At 45.1% G+C, this 22,435-nt stretch overlaps 1 protein-coding gene across 1 annotated transcript; it reads right to left on the reverse strand.

The window, feature by feature from the left end:
* Positions 1–8,561: 8,561 nt before the first annotated feature.
* Positions 8,562–21,936, reverse strand: LOC114592982 (17-beta-hydroxysteroid dehydrogenase type 6-like). Its single transcript, XM_028721437.2, has 5 exons — positions 20,704–21,936; positions 14,557–14,878; positions 12,648–12,906; positions 11,999–12,156; positions 8,562–10,145 (listed from the first exon to the last, which is right to left on the reverse strand). The coding sequence occupies exons 2-5, from the start codon at positions 14,867–14,869 to the stop codon at positions 9,928–9,930; spliced, it is 948 nt and encodes a 315-aa protein (XP_028577270.2). The 5' UTR covers positions 14,870–14,878; positions 20,704–21,936; the 3' UTR covers positions 8,562–9,927.
* Positions 21,937–22,435: the final 499 nt, after the last annotated feature.

A 22,435-nucleotide genomic window follows, 5' to 3' on the forward strand; every position in this document is an offset into this window, starting at 1 on the left:
TTTTAAATGCTTTTTTCCTTTTTCTTTTTTCTCTCTTTTTTCTTTTTTTCTTTTTTATGTTTTGGATTGAAAAAAAAGATGGCGTCGTTGTTAGTAGTAGCGTCGACTTGAACTCCGCATCAGTTGATGCTGTTTTTATTATTTTTATCAGTTTTTACTAGCTTTTTTATCAGTTTTATCAGTTTTTATTAGCTTTTATCAGCCTCAGTACTTTATTTTTGTTAGTTGGCAGCTATTAATTTACAGAGCTTAGGTCAAGGGCCTGAGTTACAGAAAGTCTGGAAAGCTCCGGAGAAGGCCCTAATTAGCTCCAGCTCGGCAGGAGTGGAGATTAGACGCCCTATCGTGGGTAGACGCCGAGCTTCCTGATTTACAGCAGAAGCTGCTCTGATTTACAGCGGCTCTATCCCTGGAAAATGCCTAGGAAAAAGAAACGACCGGCCTCATCTCCAGAAGGGAGCCCACAGAAGAGCAAGCAGAGGAAAATGGACGATTTTGTAAAAGCACAGAACTCAGAACCTACCACACCAAACAGAACTCATTCCCAGGTAGGTGGGGATGCTTTAATGGGCGGAGATCACCCAGGGGAGAATGCTGAGATGAGCGCTCATGAATTATCCCATGAACTACCATCTGAGGGGGCACCGCTCTATGCAGAAATACTCGCGGACCACTGTCTGCTGACTGCAAGAACAGTGGAGGAAATTAACATCAAATTAGAAAAGGTAACATCTCTCCTGACGGAGTTGGTGCTCCTGACAGCCAAAAACAGCCCACTCAGTACTAAAGAGACTGACCATAGCGTTGCCCTCCCTCTAGACCATCATGTACAGGGGTGCAACCGGTCTGGACTTGATAACCGAGAGACTACAAATACTAAAAACAACAAAAGCGAAAGTAGGGACCTGATCCTACAAAGTACTCAAGTAGCTCTGGATATATATCCTTTTAATGGTATGCTGCCTTACTGGAAATCAATCGACAGTGTGAAGAGAAACTTTCAGCTTTTACTAAATATCCATTGCAACACTCTGATCGCGATAAACTTGCTTTGCACGGACCCCCAGCACACTAGACTCATGCTGACATTTTCTGACTCAGCTACCCCTAAAATGCTACTGAAATATAGGGCCATTTTACAGGACTATAATATTGTTTTGAGACGTGTTTTTAAAGATACAGAACGAAAACAACTACTGCCAAACTTGTCGTATAGCCGGACCAACCCCAAGCAACCAGCACCCTCTCTGCCGAAGGGCTTTCGCCATAGGGCCATGATACATTCGGAAGGGCCGTCAAAGATGAATATGTGCGGTGAACCCAGCTGCAACACTCACTTGGAGAGGAAAACATCAGACCAAAAAGGTCAAACACACAAAGAACGCCAGCCCAATCTAGATAATTCAAAGATAGGACTCTCTATCACGCCTTTGGCAGATCCAGAATTTCACCACCCTCTATCCCAACTGGAACCTGACCAGCCTATGCCAAGTGATGACCCTCCCAAGGGAAATGGGACACATAGAAAGCCAGAGACAGATTTAATTATCTTTGACGAAGACCCCCCGATGGCACCAGCAATTCAAATAACACCGTCGATGCCAGGAAATCGGGAAAATGCTGCAAATCAACCCCGAGAACAACAACACAGTGCATATCCTAAGAACGGTTGCATCATTACCGAACCAGTGGGAGAGCTGATAACAATTTCCCCACCACAATGAAGCCAAGCCAGTTATGGAACGAGCAGCTTTAACATTATCTCATGGAACATAGCGGGTTGGGCTAACAAACTTGGGGACGAGCCATTTCGTGAATATATAACGGGTTTTCACATAATAATGCTGCAGGAAACTTGGGCAACTGATAACATAGCTCTCGGCGGTTACGACGTCTATGAAATCAAGGCCTCTAAACCGCTTGGAAGGGGACGACCGAGGGGGGGCCTAGTAACTCTGGTTTCCACTCAATTGGCGTCACAAGTTATTGAGTGCTCAGTTTTCGAGCAGCTGGCACTGGGGATCATCTTGCATATGGAATCCAAGAGTATTATTCTTGTTTCAGTGTATATTCCACCATATACAGTGCAAACACAGATAGAGAGCACATGGCGTAAATTCCAGTTTCCTTTATTCCCTACAAATTAGGTACCCTGGCTCGCCATTTTACCTAATGGGAGATATGAATGCCAGAATAGGCTCAAATGATGATAGCCTGGAAATAAAATTCCCAATATTAAGAGATCTAAAGGAAAATAGCGCCCTCTTGCTAAACCCACCCCCACGTAGACATTCGAAAGATTGCCAAATCAACTATGCTGGATTCTGCCTGGCTTTTTTACAAATAAGTCTTGATCTGATCATTGCTAATGGGGCATTCCCCGGGGACAGAGAAGGCGAGTACACATTCATAAATACAAATGGAGCCAGCACAGTAGACTACTGTCTCACTAACAGACAGGCCTTCGGATCAATTAAAAAATTCACCATAGATAATAGGACTGAAAGTGACCACTTACCTCTTATCATCTCCACTACTGGCCAAAATTCAATTCAGCACTCTCACATAGAACATGAGGATATAGACAAAGCAAATGAGCCAGCATTGCGTAGGAAAAAATGGACACCTGAGATAGCAATTGCAGTTGAGAATAGATTGAATTCACAAACTGCAATTAAGTTAAGATCAATTATAATAAACAATTTATCAATAGACTCCTCCCTGACAGCTTATGAAAATCTCATTGAGTCCTTGCAGGATGTGGTCTCGGTTAACATAAACTCAGCTGGCAAGCCACGCACTGCTAAAGGGTGCAGTTGGTTTGACCAAGAGTGCCACACAAAGAAGGAAGCCTTAAGGAACGCCTATTTGGCCTATAGAAACGCTGGATTAAGCTACTTACCTCAATCTTATTTCAAAATCAAAAAAGAGTATAAAGCCCTTTTGGCCTCAAAAAAAAGGCAGTCCGAACAAAATTCCTGGTCCCTACTATTGAATGCCTCACTAAACAATGAAACTAAACTCTTTTGGCAACTGGTCTCCAACTCAATGAAAAATAGTTCCTCACCCCCCAGCTGTGTCATTCCAGCTCAGGTTTGGGAGAACCACTTCAGAAATATATTTATGGAAAATCCAAACCTCCCTTCCAGCTTACAGGATGATGACAGGGCAGGATTGTCACTGCTCCCTAATTGGAGGCCGGTTACTGTGGAGGAAGTCCATACATTAATTGGGAATCTGAAGAGTGGAAAGGCTCCGGGGAAAGACTTTATCCCAGCTGAGTTGATTACATCAAACCAGCACTGGTGGGCTCCGCTTCTGGCAGCACTCTTTACGGTAGTAAATAACTCGGGTAAGGTACCACATAGCTGGAAACATGCTATAGTAGTTCCAATCTTTAAGAGAGGCCACCCAAATGTACCTTCCAATTATAGGCCTATTAGCCTGCTCTCAATAATTGGGAAACTGTATGCCCATTTCCTCAGTAGCAAACTGACAACTTTCCTAAATGAACATAATATACTATCTGAAGCCCAGGCAGCTTTTCGTGAGAATCATTCAACAACAGACCACTGTCTAATGCTGTCCTTCCTAGCTGAGAAGTATACCAGACCTCTACAGGGTAAACTCTTCGTGGCCTTTATGGACCTGAAATCAGCATTTGACTCCATCCCCAGATCCCAGCTATGGTCCAAATTGAGTCTGATTTTGCAGGACAAACAACTTCTCTTTCTTATAAAAGCCCTATACAATGGAACCAAACTGCAGGTCCGATGCGGTCGACAGGGACAGTTATCGAACAGCATCGAGATGACTAGGGGGGTGAGACAGGGTTGTATTTTGGCCCCCACATTGTTTTGTCTATTCTTAAATGACCTAGAAGAGAACTTAATGGGCCCAGATGGACACATTCCAAAAATAGGAATGAGAAGGACCCCTTTGTTGTTGTATGCTGATGACGCAGCCATCATCTCGCGTTCCAGACTGGGCTTGAATTATCTGTTGAGGAAATTTTCTGATTACTGTTCTGGAAATGGCTTATCCATTAATTATGAAAAATCTAAAATCTTAGTCTTCGAAAGAAGATTCTCCCAGTCTAAATGGGTGCTGGATGGCCATAACCTTGAACAGGTAAAATACTTCAGTTACCTAGGGCTCACATTCCATCATACAGGATCTTGGAAGCACCATTTGCAAACCTCCCTTCAAAAGGCGGAGATTACAAAGCTAGCCATACATAGATTTTTCTTCACAAAGGGCGGCAAATATGTTCCAGCAGCCTTAAGGGTTTTCAACGCAAAGCCCGTTTCCCAACTCCTGTATGCAGCAAATGTCTGGCATAATGGGGACCTGCCAAAGCTAGATGGCTTTCAGGCAAAATTTATACGATCTCTGCTGCAGGTACCTAACTGCGTCCCCAACTCCGTACTTCTGTTGGAAGCTGGTGAATGCCCAATTTCAGCTAGAGCGTGGTGGGCTGCCCTAAAACATTGGCTCAGGACTTCAGTGTTTAATCTAGGGAAGGGTCTGTACCAACATTTGACCAATGAGGAATATGTCAGCAAATGGCAGAAAACCATGGCTAAAAAAGCCACCTCTATTGGTCTGTCTCCCCCCCAACTGTATTACCTGGGCTATGAAGGCGCCCAAAAGCTTTTAAAGCAAAGATTATGGGACAATGCACACAGTGACTTGCGATCTCGGTCACACGCAGTCTGTAGTCCACTGGCAGCAGGAGTTCAATATGGGTATGTCTTTGAGTTAACATCTTACACCAAAAACCTGACAGTACCTAACTATCGAAGGCTTTTCACCAAAGCCAGACTGAATGTCTTCCCCTCTGCAGTGCTGGATGGTAGGTTGAGAGGAGTTCCCTACCAGGACAGACTTTGCTCGTGTGCTCAAGACATCGATTCCATAAATCATATTTTGTTACATTGTGCGAAGTATGAGCAGGCCAGGGCTGAACTGATACTACCCTTGCTGGTGCCTTTCCCGGGAAAGTCAGAGGCTCACTATGTCAGGTTCCTACTGGAAGACCAGACAAAAGCCAGAATGTTGGCAGTGGCAAAGTTTTTAGCGGTGGTTGCAAGAACAAATGAGCCCTATAGTCCAAACAAAGTGCTTGATTAACGTGGAGGTAGGCTGTATGAACTCTGTATTGATTTGTAATGTTTTGTTGGTCTCTGGACCGTAATAAAGTTTGTTGTTGTTGTTGTTTTGGATTTTTTGGAAACTTCAATAAATATGGTTTAAAAAAAGAAAAGAAAAGAAATGCCGCATAGATGGCAAGCAGTTCGCGGTCATACACTGTGTAGTTTTGTTCTGACTTCCTCAGCTTCCTTGAGAAAAAGGCACACGGCATCCAGTTCTGCTTGTCCCCGGGCTGCAAAAGGACCGCTCCAATGGCGTGGTCGGACGCGTCCGTCTCCAGCCTAATGGGCTTCTCCGGATCCACGTGCAGGAGCTGTTCTTCCGAGGCAAACACCCTCTTCAGTTTTTCAAAGGATTGTTGCGCTCCCTCTGTCCCACGCAAACTTCTTTTTGCTACTAAGACAATCCGTTATGGGCGCTGTCAAGTGAGCGAAGTTCCTTATGAACTTCCTATAGAAGTTGCTGAAGCCTAGGAACCTTTGCACATCCTTTCTGTTTTGGGGGGCTTTCCATTCCAGCACTGCCTTTACCTTGCTCGGATCCATGGCTAGTCCCTTGTCTGACAGCCTGTATCCCAGGAACCCGACCTCCCTGGCGTGCAATTGGCATTTTTCCAGCTTGACTCACAACTGATGCTTCTTCAATCTCTGTAGCACCTCCCTGACGTCTCTGACGTGTTGCCTTTCATCGTCTGAATAGATTAAGACATCATCCAAAAAGGCTACGCAATTCTTGTACAGCAGGGGCCCCAACACATGGTGCATGAATGCTTGAAAGCAGGCCGAGCCCGATTGCAATCCAAATGGCATCACTAAGTACTCAAAAGCCCCCAGGGGGGTGAACATGGTCGTTTTCCATTCGTCCCCCTCCCTTATCCTGATCAGATTGTATGCCCCCCTGAGGTCCAGCTTGGTAAAAATCTTTCCCTGCCTCACACGTGTCAAAATATTGTCAATCCTGGGCATTGGGAAAGTCACGGGTTCTGATACCAGATTCAGGGCCCTGTAATCCACAACTAATCTGGGCTGATTAGTCTCTTTCTTGTCCACAAAGAACACTGGACTGCCCCCCACCGCCTTAGATTCCCTTATGAAACCTCTCTTCAGGTTCTTGTCAATAAACTGCCGCAGCTCCTGCATCTCCCGGTTGGACATGGCATGCAGCTTACCCACTGGTAACTGAGCCCCTGGAAGCAGGTTGATTTGGCAGTCAAAGGGCCTGTGGGGGGGTAGTTTGTCTGCCTCCCTTTCACTGAAGACCTCCTTCAAATCAGCATATTGTGGTGGCACCTGCCCTTTTTGCTCCAGGGCCAACCCCGCCACCCTGGCTACAGTCATCCTTGGTTCCTTCCCTCCCAGACAGTGTTCTGAGCAGTAAGCTGACCCAAAAGTGACCGACCGCTGATGCCATGACACCACCGGGTCATGTAGTGCCGGCCAGCTCATTCCCAGTATTATTGGGGGTCCTGCCAGCGTGGCCACGTGAAAGGCAATGGTTTCCGTGTGCCTAGCAACCCTCATTCGCATTGGCGGTATTTGGTGTGTCACTTCCCCTCCCAGGAGCTCCCTGCCATCGATGGTGGTCACCTGCAAGGGAAAATCTAGTGGCAACAGGTGGAGTTGGTGCTCCAGAGCGAAGTCTCTGCTGAAGAAATTACACGAGCTGCCAGAATCTAGCAGTCCCTCCACCTTGACGGGGTGCCCGTTTGGGAGTTCTAGCACCACCTCTATGGCTACCGCTGCCTTGGGGGGGGTCAGGCTGGGGCACTTCTATTGGTTGCTGACCTGGCTGCTGGCCCCGCTGGTTGGCAGCCAGGCGTTGGCGTTTCCCTGCGCCTGCCCCTCCTCCCCCTTCTCGTCGTGGCCTGCAGCCCCCATCATGCCTTGCCAGGCCTTTCGTTGAGGGCAGACCTTTGCAAAATGTCCCGGTCGCTGACAGAGGAAACACTTCTTGGTAGTTTTCCACTCCTTCACCTCCCTTTTCTGCCCTTCACCGGCGTTTGAAACTTCGCGCGCGCGCGCTGCATCAATTTCCATCAGCTCTGCCGCCTGGGAAGGCTCCCTCGGCATTTCAGGAATGCGGTTGTCATGGAAACATTCCGCCCTTATCTCCCGCTTCTCCTGAGCCTGCACTTCCTGGCGTACCCCGATCGCAAGCACAGTCTTTATGAGTTCATCCATCGACCGCGGGCGGGGCGCTCGGGACAATTCACTTCAGGGGACAACCCCCCCTCAAACAACATTTGCATAGGTTCAGAGCCGAGATCCCACCCGAGCTTGTGGACTAACATCGTGAACCGCGACCAGTAGTTCCTGACAGACAGGCTCCCCTGCTTGCACCCCATCAGCTCCCGGCGTGTCACGCTTTGCTCAACCTCGCTGGAGTACATCGCGTCCAACGCCTGATAGAATTTCTTGAGATCTTTCAATGCATCATTCTGCATCGCCATTAGGGGCCTGATCCATTCACACGCCCCATCCTGCAGATGTCCCACAATGTAAGCCACCCTCTCCCCGTCATTGGCAAAGTCATCTTTCTGCAGTTCCAAAGCGTACTGGATTTCCGTTCGGAATGCATTGTAGTCCTGGGGCTTTCCACCAAATTTGTGTACCAGCCCCTGAACCTTCCTCCCTATCGGGGTGGCTCTGACCTGTGCATCCTGAGCCCGTCTCTCCTCCAGCCGCGCCATCAGGGTAGCAACATGCGTCTCCAGGTCTCGGTTCCTCTCTACCAGACCTCACATCAAGGCTTCTTGCTCTGTTCCTCCGGCCGGCTCTGTTTGGCTCATCATGCTGCCTCTCTAGTACTGCGCACAAGCAACGTCAAGGACTGACGGATTGCTGTAATGGTTCAAGGGGCTGCTCGTGCGTAAGCCGGTGGCCACACCTGGCTGGGTTGCCTAAGTGAACCTTTTCTGTCCGGACAGCCACTCACCCGTGGCTGTCTCAATCGCTGGCAGAATCCGTCAGTGGGCGTTTCTTAAACTTCTTCCAGCAAAGAAGTTCTTTCACACCCAGTCTCCTCCTACTTTCCCTGCGCGGAAGCCTTCTGCGCAAGGAAGGCGTAGGCAGCGGAGGACCCTTCCTCCCCCCGCTGGTCCCCGGCAAGGAGTCATGTGACTCCCTCTCAGATTCCCCCATCTGCCCCCCTTCTCCACTGGAGCTGAGCTGATTCCCTTCCCCAGAAGATGGGCTGTCTCTCCCAATCCTGGGACGCTCTCTTGCATCCCTCTGGAGCCCTCTCTCTCCCTCCAGCACTGATGGCAGTTCCCTGACACTCATTCATGAGAAAGTCATTGGGACACTGAGGTTAACCCTGAGATAATATCATGATCCTGCCTTTAACTCAGTGTACTTTGGGGATTGACCAAAGGTATTAATTTGTTTACTGGAACTATAGGCCAAATGCCACATCAAACCAGTTTTTCAGTGGTGCATCTGTGTGGTGTGAGAGAAATCCTTACTGAGTAGGACATTACATTGCAACAGATAAACATTTTAATAGACTTCTACTCTAGAATTCCAATTGTAATGCAATAAAATACATTGTATATATAAAGATATAAAAGAAGCTATAAACTACAATAAAAAACAACTGAGAACCCTATCATAGAATCATAGAATCATAGAGTTGGAATAGACCACAAGGGCTATCGAGTCCAACCCCCTGCCAAGCAGGAAACACCATCAGAGCACTCCTGACATATGGTTGTCAAGCCTCTGCTTAAAGACCTCCAAAGAAGGAGACTCCACCACACTACTTGGCAGCAAATTCCACTGTCGAACAGCTCTTACTGTTAGGAAGTTCTTCCTAATGTTTAGGTGGAATCTTCTTTCTTGTAGTTTGGATCCATTGCTCCGTGTCCGCTTCTCTGGAGCAGCAGAAAACAACCTTTATCCCTCCCCTATATGACATCCTTTTATATATTTGAACATGGCTATCATATCACCCCTTAACCTCCTCTTCTCCAGGCTAAACATGCCCAGCTCCCTTAGCCGTTCCTCATAAGGCACCGTTTCCAGGCCTTTGACCATTTTGGTTGCCCTCCTCTGGACACGTTCCAGTTTGTCAGTGTCCTTCTTGAACTGTGGTGCCCAGAACTGGACACAGTACTCCAGGTGAGGTCTGACCAGAGCAGAATACAGTGGCACTATTACTTCCCTTGATCTAGATGCTATACTCCTATTGATGCAGCCCAGAATTGCATTGGCTTTTTTAGCTGCCGCGTCACACTGTTGGCTCATGTCAAGTTTGTGGTCAACCAAGACTCCTAGATCCTTTTCACATGTACTGCTCTCAAGCCAGGTGTCACCCATCTTGTATTTGTGCCTCTCATTTTTTTTGCCCAACTGCAATACTTTACATTTCTCCCTGTTAAAGTTCATCTTGTTTGTTTTGGCCCAGTTCTCTAATCTGTCAAGGCCGTTTTGAAGTGTGATCCTGTCCTCTGGGGTGTTAGCCACCCCACCCCTCCGGTTTGGTGTCATCTGCAAATTTGATCAGGATGCCCTTGAGTCCATCATCCAAGTTGTTGATAAAGATGTTGAATAAGACCGGGCACATAAGATCATGGCACATTGCAGTTGCTGCAACGGGTAGCAAAATGATTGAGTGGTCCAGCAAGAGCTTCAGCAATTCTCAAGTGGTCCGTGGGAAGAAAAGTATCAGAACCACTGGTTTAGAACTTCAGAAAAGAGAAACAACAGAACATCGTTAATAGTGCAAAGACTTCCTTGGTTCACTTGGAGAACTGACATGTTTCTTCAGAATATTCTACACGGCTTGTGCTGGTTTGGGCCAGATGCATCTCCACAGGAAGTCAAGAATGGAGTCTGGCAAGTAAGAGAGAGGAACGTAGAAGAGTTTGGCATCCCATCCTGGACAGTAGCGGAAGCGAGGGGAGCAGGAGGTCAGGGCATGTTCTATAGAGTCCGTGACCGGTTGAAAGTTGCTGCTGCCGGTGAAGGAGAAGAATTTCAATAATTTGAGACCTGTGATATAGGAAACAAGAGTAAAGTTAGTGGTACAAAAATATATATGCATTTATTTCTGCATTTATTTATTTATTTAATTTGTATGCTGCCCTATAACTTCACATGAGATAACCTAAATATTTTGGGTTCTGAAAGGATATGTTAGCTTCTGGATTTCTCTGCCTAGGAGATCTAAATCTAAGGAGGGGCATCGGGAACATATTCTGTTGCTTTAAGACAGAACCTTTAGCAGCAGCTGATTGTTGTTGTTTAGTCGTGTCCCACTCTTCGTGGCCCCATGGACCAGAGCATGCCAGGCACTTCTGTCCTCCACTGCCTCCCGCAGTTTGGTGAAACTCATGTTGCTAGCTTTGAGAACACTGTCCAACCATCTCGTCCTCTGTCGTCCCCTTCTCCTTGCGTCCTCCATCTTTCCCAACATCAGGGTCTTTTCCAGGGAGTCTTCTCTTCTCATGAGGTGGCCAAAGTATTGGAGCCTCAGCTTCAGGATCTGTCCTTCCAGTGAGCACTCAGGGCTGACTTCCTTAAGAATGGATAGGTTTGATCTTCTTGCAGTCCATGGGACTCTCAAGAGTCTCCTCCAGCACCATAATTAAAAACCTTTAGCAATAGGTGATTAGACAGTGTCAATATGTATTTCAGTCAGTAAGTGGGGCTCGATGGTTGTATCTAGGTGAGGGTTGCCATATGCCGGGTTCAGGCCCGGGCAACCCACTGGCAAAGGAAGAGGTAGCACGATCCCGGTGGGGTGCCATCGCGGCTGCTGCCCCCCGCCACACCCCCAGGACACACACCCTGCCCCAGCCTGCCCCCAGCTGCTCTCCGCCTCCCCCCTCTGTGCCGGAGCATGAAGCTCTGCCACTGGGGCGACCTGGCTGTTCTCCCTCTCTGCGGCTTTTAAAAAAAGCATAAACTGGTCTCCTTTCTTAGAGCTGCCTCCCAGGATCAAGCGGGTAGCGGACACTGTTTTGGTGTGGGTGTCTGTGCATCTTTCTCCCTCCCCCCCCCCAGTAATCTCTTCCCTTTTTTCCACTGGACTCGACCGTGTGTGTGCTTATGTGTGTATAACTGTCTCTTTGTGTCTCCTCTCCATCTCCCACAACTGATTGTGCTTCCCTTTCCGTGCAGTAAACAAAGAGCCCAGAGCAGCACCCTGCTGGCCCCACCCGCCCAAGGTCCTTTGCTCCACAACTGCAGTGTTGGGCTGTGTTGGTCTCCCACCAGGGCCATCTCTCTCTCTCTCTCCCTCCCTTCTATGTGTCTCCTTATGTATCATATATGCCAAATTGAATCAAAGATCAAACGACAGGACAGGAATGGGTGTGATTTCATATCTCTCCAGATACAGACCTGAACGTGTCACATTAGCTAGGTTCTGCCCCCACTCCTAACTATAATCAGCATTGTAAATAGACTTCATGCCCCCCCCCCATCTCCATCAACCTCAGTCACTAAAAGGGCAAATGGTAAAAATATATATATATTTAGGATATTGGCCAGTACAGTGTACAAAATTTAGCCTTGTATGTTTTTAAAGGGGGGGAGGGGGGAGATTACACACACACACCCATGTGTCAGTGTGTCCATTGGAGGGGGGATGTAGTCGAAAAGCTTGGGAATCATAACAACATTTTACTGATGGGTGGAGTGGGGTGGGATTTGGAAACCAGCAATTTAGCCTGGTGGGTCTCAGGGTCTCTCTCTCTCTCTCTCTCTCTCTCTCTCTCTCTGTGTGTGTGTGTGTGTTCCACTGCAACAGTGAGACTTATTAGCACATGCTTTAACTGCAGGCTTTCGCACATTGCAAACCAAACTGAATTGTTCCCCCCCCCCCGCCCATTTCCACTCACTGCGCTCAAAGTAGTGCTGCCCATAGGCTTCCTTGATGTCAGAAGGGGCTTGGCTCCATGCATTCTTGTAGCTCTCTATCATGTTTGACTGAATGGGTGTTTTGAAAGAACCGGGTTCAATAATGCTGACTCGGACCCCGAAAGGATGCATCTCTCGCCTGAATTGAGGAGGAAAAATCAAGAAACACGTCTTCTTACTGAACCAGAATAATAAGGAAGATCATGATTTGGCTTCCATGGAATAGAACATCTTTCCTTGAAGAAGAAGAAGAAGAAGAAGAAGAAGAAGAAGAAGAAGAAGAAGAAGAAGAAGGGAGAGAGGGAGATGTGGTGAAATGCAGCTTCCTGTCTTCTTCTGTCTTGAGGCACCAGGGCATTGTCTATGACCCGGCATCAGGCATATTCAGAGGCAGCCACCAGGAGGTTGGTGCTTACAACTCTTGCTGGCACATTAAATTGTTTCCTCAAGGAAAAGAGCTGACTTAGGTGTGCAAACCCCTGCTGATTACTTGGTAAGTCTCTGGTGCAGTCCACATGTCCCAGCACCTGCTCTTTATTCATTGCTGTCCTCTGCTTGAAACTTAGCTGGAGAAGCAGACATCCCACTAAAGCAAGGAGAAAGAGGAAGATACAGAACTATCATGTTTACCTCAGGACGTCAGAGAAGGCTTCCACGCTGTACTTGGATGCGGTATAGGGTACTGAAAAGCATGCCAATCGTCCCATTATACTGGACATGTTGACCACCCTCCCTCTGGCTCTCCTCACCAGGGGCAGCATGTGTAGCGTCATGTCAATCATCCCAAGAAAGTTGACACCGATCATCTTTGCAACGCCATCTTTGGTCAGCCACTCACTGGGAGCTGATGGGGCACCAGTGCCTGCATTGTTCACCAAACCCCAGAGCCCTGTGTGAGAAGAAAAAATTATTCTTATTGTTCCAGGTTCCCACCTGCCCTAATAATTGGATATACACAATTCTTTGGAAATGTGGGTATATCTGCATTCTTGTGAGTGCTGTGTGTGTGCTATGTACTATATGCCAAGGATGACGCTGTTAAGTCAAGGCACCCATCTTAACTTCTACCCCACACATCTTTTGCTCACTTAGTGCACAGACACTCTTGCAACTTCCGTCATTGCCCTCTTTCAAATGAGCACAGCACTAAAGTGGAGGATAGTATGGAGCCCTGGGCATCAATTTGCACAGCAGCCACCTGATTTCCCTGCATGCTATCAGAGAATGGAGTCTGTAGTTTGGGCCTATGTTTTGCACAGGTTGGTTAGGAGATTTTATAGTGAATTTGCTATAAAATTAATAAGACATAATACGTGTAGAATATAGCATGCATGGAACACTGAGAGGGTGTTTATGAGAGGGTGATGAGAGGAATAACTAAGAAAGAGGGGTTTGTATCATTAATAAATTATTTATATCATTTATTAACAATAGTACAATAATCTCCCTTCTTGTCTCAGTCTCAGCAGCCACTATTGAGAAGTTATCTTAATCTTTAGATTGCATCAGGCAGCATTTCTGAAGAAAGGGAGGGAACACATATCTCCTCCTTCTGAGTCATTTTCCTGGTGTGGATTGCAGCTCCTCCCAGCTGCTCTTAGGAGGAAAAATTCAGAGTCCAGCATCACCTGCTTGTCAGTTAAAGTTACCATTTTGTACCATCACTTACGGCTTTTCATATATGTGCTTTAAAGAGCAGTTTGATCAGTGGACATTATCAGGTGTCAATGTTTCTCTTCACACCACAAGGAGCTTCACCTGCTGATGTCACAAAATAAGCTGCTGTCAAAGGCACAAAGCAAATGTCTTTCAGATCAGTTGGCAACCCTAGAAGCTTCTTATTGAGGTTGAATTAAGCTGATTGCATAGTTTTAAATTTTTTTTTTTACTCACTGATATTTGGATATTTGGATATTTGGATTAATTGTTTCTAATAAGTTTTTTGAATATTACTTGTTCATTTGATATATTTAGAGTCACTTTGGCGACATTGTGTGGGAAAGTGGAATAAAGATACAGATGATACAGAAAATCCCTGGCCTGATCCTTCCAGAGGCACTGGCTAATCAGTTTGAGGTTCTTCAACTGCTTGCCAATTTAAATTTAAATTTTAAAAATATAATTAATTTTTTTTAATTAAGATTAAAATCTTGCAGCATTGATTATGCTCTCTTGTATCTGTAGACATTATCAGATAGGAACATGTATCTTCATACAAAATGAAGTTTCACTGTGTGACTTCACAGAACAAGCTGCTGTCAAAGGCATGAAGCAATAATCTTTCAGGTTATTTGGCAATCCTAGCAGCTCTTGACAGAGGCTGAATTAAGGTGACCCCATGGAATTCCTTCCCCATTCATTGCCTTATTGATTTTAGTTGTTTCTAATACTTTTTAAAATGGTCATACTTTTTCGTTTTGATATATCGGGAGTCGCTCTGGCTACATTTTGTGGGAAAGTGGAATAAAGATAAGCAGATGATGATACAGATAATCCCTGGCCTGATCCAGAGCATGGAAACAACACAACAAAAAGCTACCTTTGTTCCCCACTTGTTCTTTCACCCACTCCGTCGCTGCCGCCACACTCTCCTTACTGGTGACATCCAGAACGGTGGTTTTCAAGCGCTCTGAGGTGACCTTGTCCAGCTGCTCTGCCCCCTTCTGGGTGGTACAGGTTGCCAACACCCGCAGACCCCGGGCATCCAGATGCCTGGCAAGGTGGTTCCCAAAGCCAGAGGAACAGCCGGTGATGAAGACATATTTCTCCGTCAGGTTCTCCACTGTCTGTCTCTCCTGGTACCATCGGTGAAGGAAGTAAAGCCCCAGCAGGGCAGCCAGGTAGAGCCACATGGCTGAAACCTGCAGGGAAGAAGCTTGCAAGAGTGAGGGCACACAGGCACCTAGCAAGCCTTGGAGAAACCAAATCCCAACTCCTGCTCCACCATGAAGCTTGCTGCTCTATTTAGCCTGCCACGCAGTGTTATTGAGGGGAAGGAGAAATTTTGCATGAATCAGGAATTGCCTCTTATTTGCCCCAGGGTGTGATGGGTGGAATACAGCTATATCTGCGAAGGACCACTGACGAATAAGTAGAAATGGATTTTTTTTTGCTTGCAGGTTTGCACCAAGGCAAAATAAATACCTTTCAGGCCTGTGGTCCAAATCGAAGGCTGCATCCTTGGGAGTATTGGCAACTAGTTGGAGCTTAGCTCCTCAAATTGCCCTTGTCATCTTTTCTGTCTAAACCTGTCTCTTAAACACACCCCACCCTGCAATGCATGTGATGTGAGGTAATTCTGTTCTGGGAGAAAGTACATGCTGAGACACTGTGAATGTAGCTGGTTCTGCTGGCTTAGACAATGATACTTCCTGCAAAATGTAAGGAAAGGCTTCCAAGCAGGTAAGATGATGCTCTTGTTTTGTATTTGGCTTACTTTGAGGAGCTGCCAAAACAATGAAATTGTTAATTGTGAGTTATGGTCAAAATGCCTGCAGCCGTCTTACATCAAGTGAGTGTATTTCACCATGTTTCAGAAAGGCGACTGGACGTTCTCCAGGGTGCCTTTTATGGTTGCCACATCCCAAGCTCCAAAGGAACCAGAGGCTGCTCTACCTGTCAGGTGTAACTTCACAGATATTAATGAGCAGTTGGTAAGATTTATAAGCCTTTTATTACAGCATCATGTTGCAAGCACCAATACACAGCTCTTCGCAAGGAGGCAGTTGCCTCGTCGTGAAGGCTGCTCCCCGCAAGGCCCTTTCCACCTGGCCTAGGGGGTGAGGCCCACACTCACCAGCCCTACTGAAGAGGCGCCTGCTGAGACTGGAGGGACGTTGCTATCCCTGACAACAAACCCTAACTATTGGATTCTTTTGCCCCATCTTTTTGTGCCTGCCAAACAGTCGTGTCATGCTTATGGTAATATTTTATTCTCTTGTTAATTATGCCGGTTTAAATGTGCATTTTATATTTGACTTGACTTAGCAATTTTTTTTGTAGGTTTTTTTTAAACATTTAATATTTTGTGTTAGTTTTGTTTGTGTTAAATATGTATTCTGTAGTTGACCTCCTTTGCAATGTTTTATTTGAAAATTTTGAGATAATATTTTAGCTTTCTGTTAATTATGTTGCTTTGACTGTATACTCTATATTTGACTTTCTTCAGAAATGTTTGATTCTGGATTGTTTTATTGATGTTTTAATAAACCGCTTTGAGATTTTTCTTAAAAATATAAAGCGGTATAGAAATGAAATCATCATTTGGACCTCCAGGTCCGAGGGGGGGGGGTGTCCTCCATGCTCTCAAGTGATGTCTCAACTAACTTCCCCCTCCCTGCCAGAGTTCAGGAAACCTGAAGTCCACGGTGGGCATGCATGTAAGCATTGATTTACCTGTGAGCAAGGCCATTTTTTGGGGGGGGTGGCGAACCAGTTTTCTGATATACCAGACTTGGGGTTCAAATTTTTTTTCCACTTGGCCCCACCTATTGCAAGCCACCTAAATTACATAATTGGCTACGTGATTGATTTGTATTTGAGTTGGTATTGTAATTTGGTATTGCTATAATAAGGCTTATATTGGATATTTTTTTAATGAAAATTAATAAAAAATATTTTTAAAAAATCTGAGTGGAAAAGATTCTGGGGTGAGAGATTCTGGGTCATTTTTGCCAGTTCTACATAGTTCTTAAACTTCTCTTGCCATTGTTCTTTAGTTGGTATTTCTCCAGTCTTCCAATTTTGTGCAATCAACATTCTTGCTGCTGTAGTGGCATACATAAATAAAGTCCTCACTTCCTTTGGTATGTCTTGACCTAAAATACCTAACAAAAAGGCTTCTGGTTTTTTTTACAAAAGTTATTTTCAATTTTTTTTCAATTCATTATATATCATTTCCCAGTAGGATTTTACCTTTTTGCAATCCCACCACATATGATAAAACGTACCTTTTGTTTCACATCTCTAACACTCTTTCTTTTCATTTTTATACATTTTTGCCAATTTAACCGGTGATAAATACCATCTATACATCATTTTCATATAATTCTCTCTCAATAATATGCAATCTGTAAATTTCCACAATTTTATCCAGTCCTGAAATTGTATATTATGTCCTACATCTTGCGCTCATTTGATCATTGCTGATTTTACTTCTTCATCTTTGGTCTCCCTGGAGGAGACTCTTGAGAGTCCCATGAACTGCGAGAAGATCAAACCTCTCCATTCTGAAGGAAATCAGCCCTGAGTGCTTACTGGAAGGACAGATCCTGAAGCTGAGGCTCCAGTACTTTGGCCACCTCATGAGAAGAGAAGATTCCCTGGGAAAGACCCTGATGTTGGGAAAGATGGAGGGCACAAGGAGAAGGGGATGACAGAAGATGAGATGGTTGGACAGTGTTCTCGAAGCTACAAACATGAGTCTGACCAAACTGCAGGAGGCAGTGGAGGACAGGAGTGCCTGGCATGCTCTGGTCCAGGGGGTCACGAAGAGTTGGACACGACTAAACAACACCTCCTTTTTACATGTAGATGCACAATTAATCTCATGCATTTTATATAGAGAGGGGACAGGGGAGATGAGTTCATTTAATCCACATTCCTTTCTGAACAACATTAGTGAAGGGAAAGGATTCTACCATTTGGTAGTATTTGTACAGTGGTGCCCCGCAAGACGAATGCCTTGCAAGACGGAAAACCCGCTAGACGAAAGGGTATTCCGTTTTTTCCCCCGCTTCCCCCCTTTTTCTAAGCCGCTAAGCCGCTAATAGCCTTTTAGCAGCTCAGCCGCTAAGCCTTTAATAGCCGCTAAGCCGCTAAGCCGCTAATGGGGTTGCTTCGCAAGACGAAAAAACCGCTAGACAAAGAGAATCGCAGAACGGATATAACTTGCTGCTGGAATGGAATACACAGGATGAAATAGTTAAATCAGCTATGATCAAGTGGGCACAACACATTGGTCACAACATTATGTTTGAGGACTGGGAACGGTTGTGGACCACCGGTATTAAATTCACGGCATGTAATGCCTTAAAAGAAAATATTATGAAAATGATTTATAGGTGGTACATGACTCCAGTCAAGCTTGCAAAAATCTACCACTTGTCTGATAATAAGTGTTGGAAATGTAAAGAGTCTGAAGGTACATCCTTTCACCTTTGGTGGACGTGCCCAAGGACTAAGGCTTTCTGGGAAATGATTTATAATGAAATGAAAAAGGTATTTAAATATATCTTCTTGAAGAAACCAGAGGCCTTTCTCCTGGGTATGGTCGGCCAATTGGTGTTAAAGAAGGATAGAACTTTCTTTATGTATGCTACAACAGCAGCAAGAATACTCATTGCAAAGTATTGGAAGACAGAAGATCTACCCACCGTGGAAGAATGGCAGATGAAGATGATAGACTACATGGGACTGGCAGAAATGACTGGCAGAATCCGAGACCAGGGAAGAGAGACGGCGGAGGAAGATTGGAAGAAATTTAAGGACTATCTTAAGAAACATTGTAAAATTATTGAATGTTAGAACGATGTTGATTTAGAAATTAAGGGGTTTTCAGCTGTAATGATCATGAAATTAAGAAAAGAAGGGTCAAAAATTAAATAGAAATTAGGGGAGGGATTTGCTGAATTGAATTAATTTGAGATTGGAATACAGAAAGGGGAGGTACGAGGAGATCGGGAAAGTAGGTTTTGACAAATATAAGGGTTTAAAATTATACATGTTGTTGTATGTGTTTTTTTATGTTTGTATTTTTGCTTTTTATGTTTTCTGTTTTTTCTATTTTATATAAATTCTTTAAAAAACCTTAATAAATATCTTCTAAAAAAAAAAAAAACAGGACCCACCCTACTGGGGGAGGCTGTAATTTGTTTTTAATTGTTTTTAATATCATATTTTAAATTGTTGTGACCTGCCATGGGAACTAATGGGGAAAGGTGAGCAATAAAGCAAGTGTGTGTGTGTGTGTGTGTGTGTGTGTGTGTGTGTGTGTTATTGTTGGCATTGTCTGCTTCGGAAGACGATGGAGTGCATCTCCAGAGGTGAAGTCAAACCACTGTGTTAGCAGCACCTAAGTGACCTCTCTGGGGCACAAGCCTGAGCAGTGTGTATGGAGGTCCTGGGCTGCCCAGACAACAAGACCCCCCTCTTGGCCTCACTGATGTGGTCCAAAAGAAAGCAGAGCAAGATGTTTGGCACCAGCTTGGCTGCAGGAGTTGCCAGATGGAGATGTACAAGGTGCTATCCAACCGTCTTAAGGACTCCACTCCAGATTTGTGTAGAGTTTACTCTTCAGACTTTTCTAGATGGGTCATAGGAATTCGTGCATGGGTTACTTCAAGAGTGGATGATTACAATGTGCTCTGTGTGGGACTTCACTTGCACTTGGTCCAGAAGTTGCAGTTAGTGCAGATGGCTGCAGCATGGTTGCTGACAGGAGTGAGACATTGCCAGCATATAACACGTCTGCTCAGAGAACTGCACTGATTGCCTATTTGCTACCAGGCAAATTTTTAGCATATAAAGCCCTTAACTGCTTGGGACCAGTTTACCTGCGAGATCATCTTATCCTATATATGCCCAATTGACCACTTCAATCTGCAGAACTGGCACCGTTACATAATACCCATTCCGTAAGTGTAGGAAATTGAACTTTGAGTGTGGCAGCACCTGCATGTAGGAACCCCCAGACCATGGGCATCGGGCAGGCACCTCCTAATTTTGTGTGTGTGTTTAGACAAGCCTACCCATACATGTTGAATGTTGAAAGTCATAATCCATTTTTACCTTATTGCTGATTTTATTTTATTGAATGTTTTAGGTAGTTGTTTTTAACTGTTTCCACAGATCATTTTATTGTTTTCCACTCTTTGTAAACCACTTTGAGTTTTTTGTTTTCTTTTACAACCCATCAGTGCTAGATTTTAGGAAATGTAGACAAGGAAGGAAGGAAAGAAGGAAATGTTACCAGACTGGTGAGGAAGAGAAAGTGTGGGTTTCTTGGTTTCAGAGGCAGCCAAACATTGGATGCAACATACAGCCTATGATATCCATAAGAATAGAATACTCAATGAACTGTGTTTGGCCAAACCTTTGTTCCCCACTTGTTCTTTCACCCACTCCGTTGCTGCCGCCACTTCAGCTCCCCCCCCCTGCCGCCACTTCAGCTCCCCCCCCTGGATTTCTCCTGTCTGCTTTCCTCTCCCTCAGGCTTTGCGCATTCACATGTGTCTGCACACGCGCACACATTAAATTAAGCCAATACAGTGGTACCTCTGGATCCGAACGGGATCTGTTCTGGAGCCCCGTTTGCATCTAGAAGCAAACGTAACTAGTGATGGCACGTCTGCGCACGCGCGCGCCATTTTTCGCCACTTCTGCGCATGTGCATGACGTCATTTTGAGCCTCTGCACATGCGCAAGTGGTGAAACCCGGAAGTAATGAGCACTGTTAATTCTGGGTTGCCACGGAGCGCAACTCGAACATGCTCAACACGAAGCGCATTCCACCCGAGGTATGACTGTACAAGATTAAGCAACACAGCCATTGAGTCAAAGGTTCATCATCACTGCTCCGAAAGGAGGACAAGCACAAACCTTGGTCCTTGCACAGATGCCAGAAGATGCCTTTAAACATAGCAATGGAAAATCAAAGACTGAACAATTATTTTTATGAGTTTCTTACCTCCTCTGTAGAACTTTCAACTGCTGCCAGTTGATGGGGTGTTGTTCCTGAACTTGGAGTCCTTTGTGTTACACAACCAATGCTTGGACTTTTTAAGCTTCAGTCCGGAAGTGTTGGAGTCCTTTTCCCATTGGCTGGGGGGCATGTACCAGTTTCAGATTTCAGATTTCTTCTCTGCTTCTACCTCTGATGCCCTCTAGGTGGTACTTGGAGGGAACAGATCCTTCCAGTTAGGCTGGGCATGGAATATTTGCTCATTAAATTCAGAAAAAAAGAGGAAAAATACAAGTACATTTGCCCTAGTGTGTGTGTGTGTGTGTGTGTGTGTGTGTGTGGTGTGTACACACATCTACACACCAACACACATACATTTTTCTTATGTTCTGAATATAAAAAGACACTTTTATGGGCTTCTTATAAATGGAGAAAGGGAGAGAGAGAGTGCAAGAAAGAAAGCAAAAAGTGGAGCTATATTTCCTGATGCGCACAATTGATTTGCTTAAATTGGAAAAACATCTCTTGATCTTGTACTTCTCATTATATTCTCCAGTTCATCATATGACAAAATATGTCATATGTGTTTAAAAATCAGGTCAATAAAGAATCACTAAAGAATGAGGGAAATACGTGGATTATTTAAAAAATATTTGCAAACATTTAACTACATTAGCAGGAAGAACACAACACAAGAAGTTAAATAATAACTTATTTGGAAACTAGAGAGTAACAATTATAAGGAACTAGAGGGGAAATGCAGTGATAAAAGTGAAACCAGAAGATGAAACAGAAGGGGAGGAGGGAAGTCAAATTATGTTTTTATTTCTGAAGACGTACTACATTTCATATCTTTTGTAAAACTGAAAACTCGAAAAATAAAATTAACAAACAAAACAAATTGGGGATTGGACCTTGAGCAAGTGCAATATGTGATGCAGTGATGGCAAAATAAGGCGTATGACCTGTTGGATGCTAATGCTGGGCTTGCACAATATCTGAGCTTAGTGTTGCTTATGTCTAGATATTTATAGGATCATACTGTTCCTCTTCATTTGGTTGTTCAGTGAATAAGCAGCTAGCTAGAGCTATTGTTTATACTTGTTTTAGCTTGCCTCTGGTGCAAGCAGCTCATTGCTTCATTTCTCCTTCCCCTCAGTAACACTGTGAGGGAGGATAAATAGAGCAGCAAGCTTCATGGTGGAGCAGGAGTTGGGATTTGGTTTCTCCAAGGCTTGCTAGGTGCCTGTGTGCCCTCACTCTTGCAAGCTTCTTCCCTGCAGGTTTCAGCCATGTGGCTCTACCTGGCTGCCCTGCTGGGGCTTTACTTCCTTCACCGATGGTACCAGGAGAGACAGACAGTGGAGAACCTGACGGAGAAATATGTCTTCATCACCGGCTGTTCCTCTGGCTTTGGGAACCACCTTGCCAGGCATCTGGATGCCCGGGGTCTGTGGGTGTTGGCAACCTGTACCACCCAGAAGGGGGCAGAGCAGCTGGACAAGGTCACCTCAGAGCACTTGAAAACCACCATTCTGGATGTCACCAGTAAGGAGAGTGTGGCGGCAGCAACGGAGTGGGTGAAAGATCAAGTGGGGAACAAAGGTAGTTTTTTGTTGTTTTGTTTCCATGCCCTCGATCAGGCCAGGCATTTTCTGTATTATCATCTGCTTATATTTCCCACAAAATGTGGCCTGAGTGACTCCCAATACAGTGGTACCTCGGGTTAAGTACTTAA

This window comes from Podarcis muralis, chromosome 2, assembly GCF_964188315.1.
Source record: "Podarcis muralis chromosome 2, rPodMur119.hap1.1, whole genome shotgun sequence".
Lineage (NCBI taxonomy): Eukaryota > Metazoa > Chordata > Lepidosauria > Squamata > Lacertidae > Podarcis > Podarcis muralis.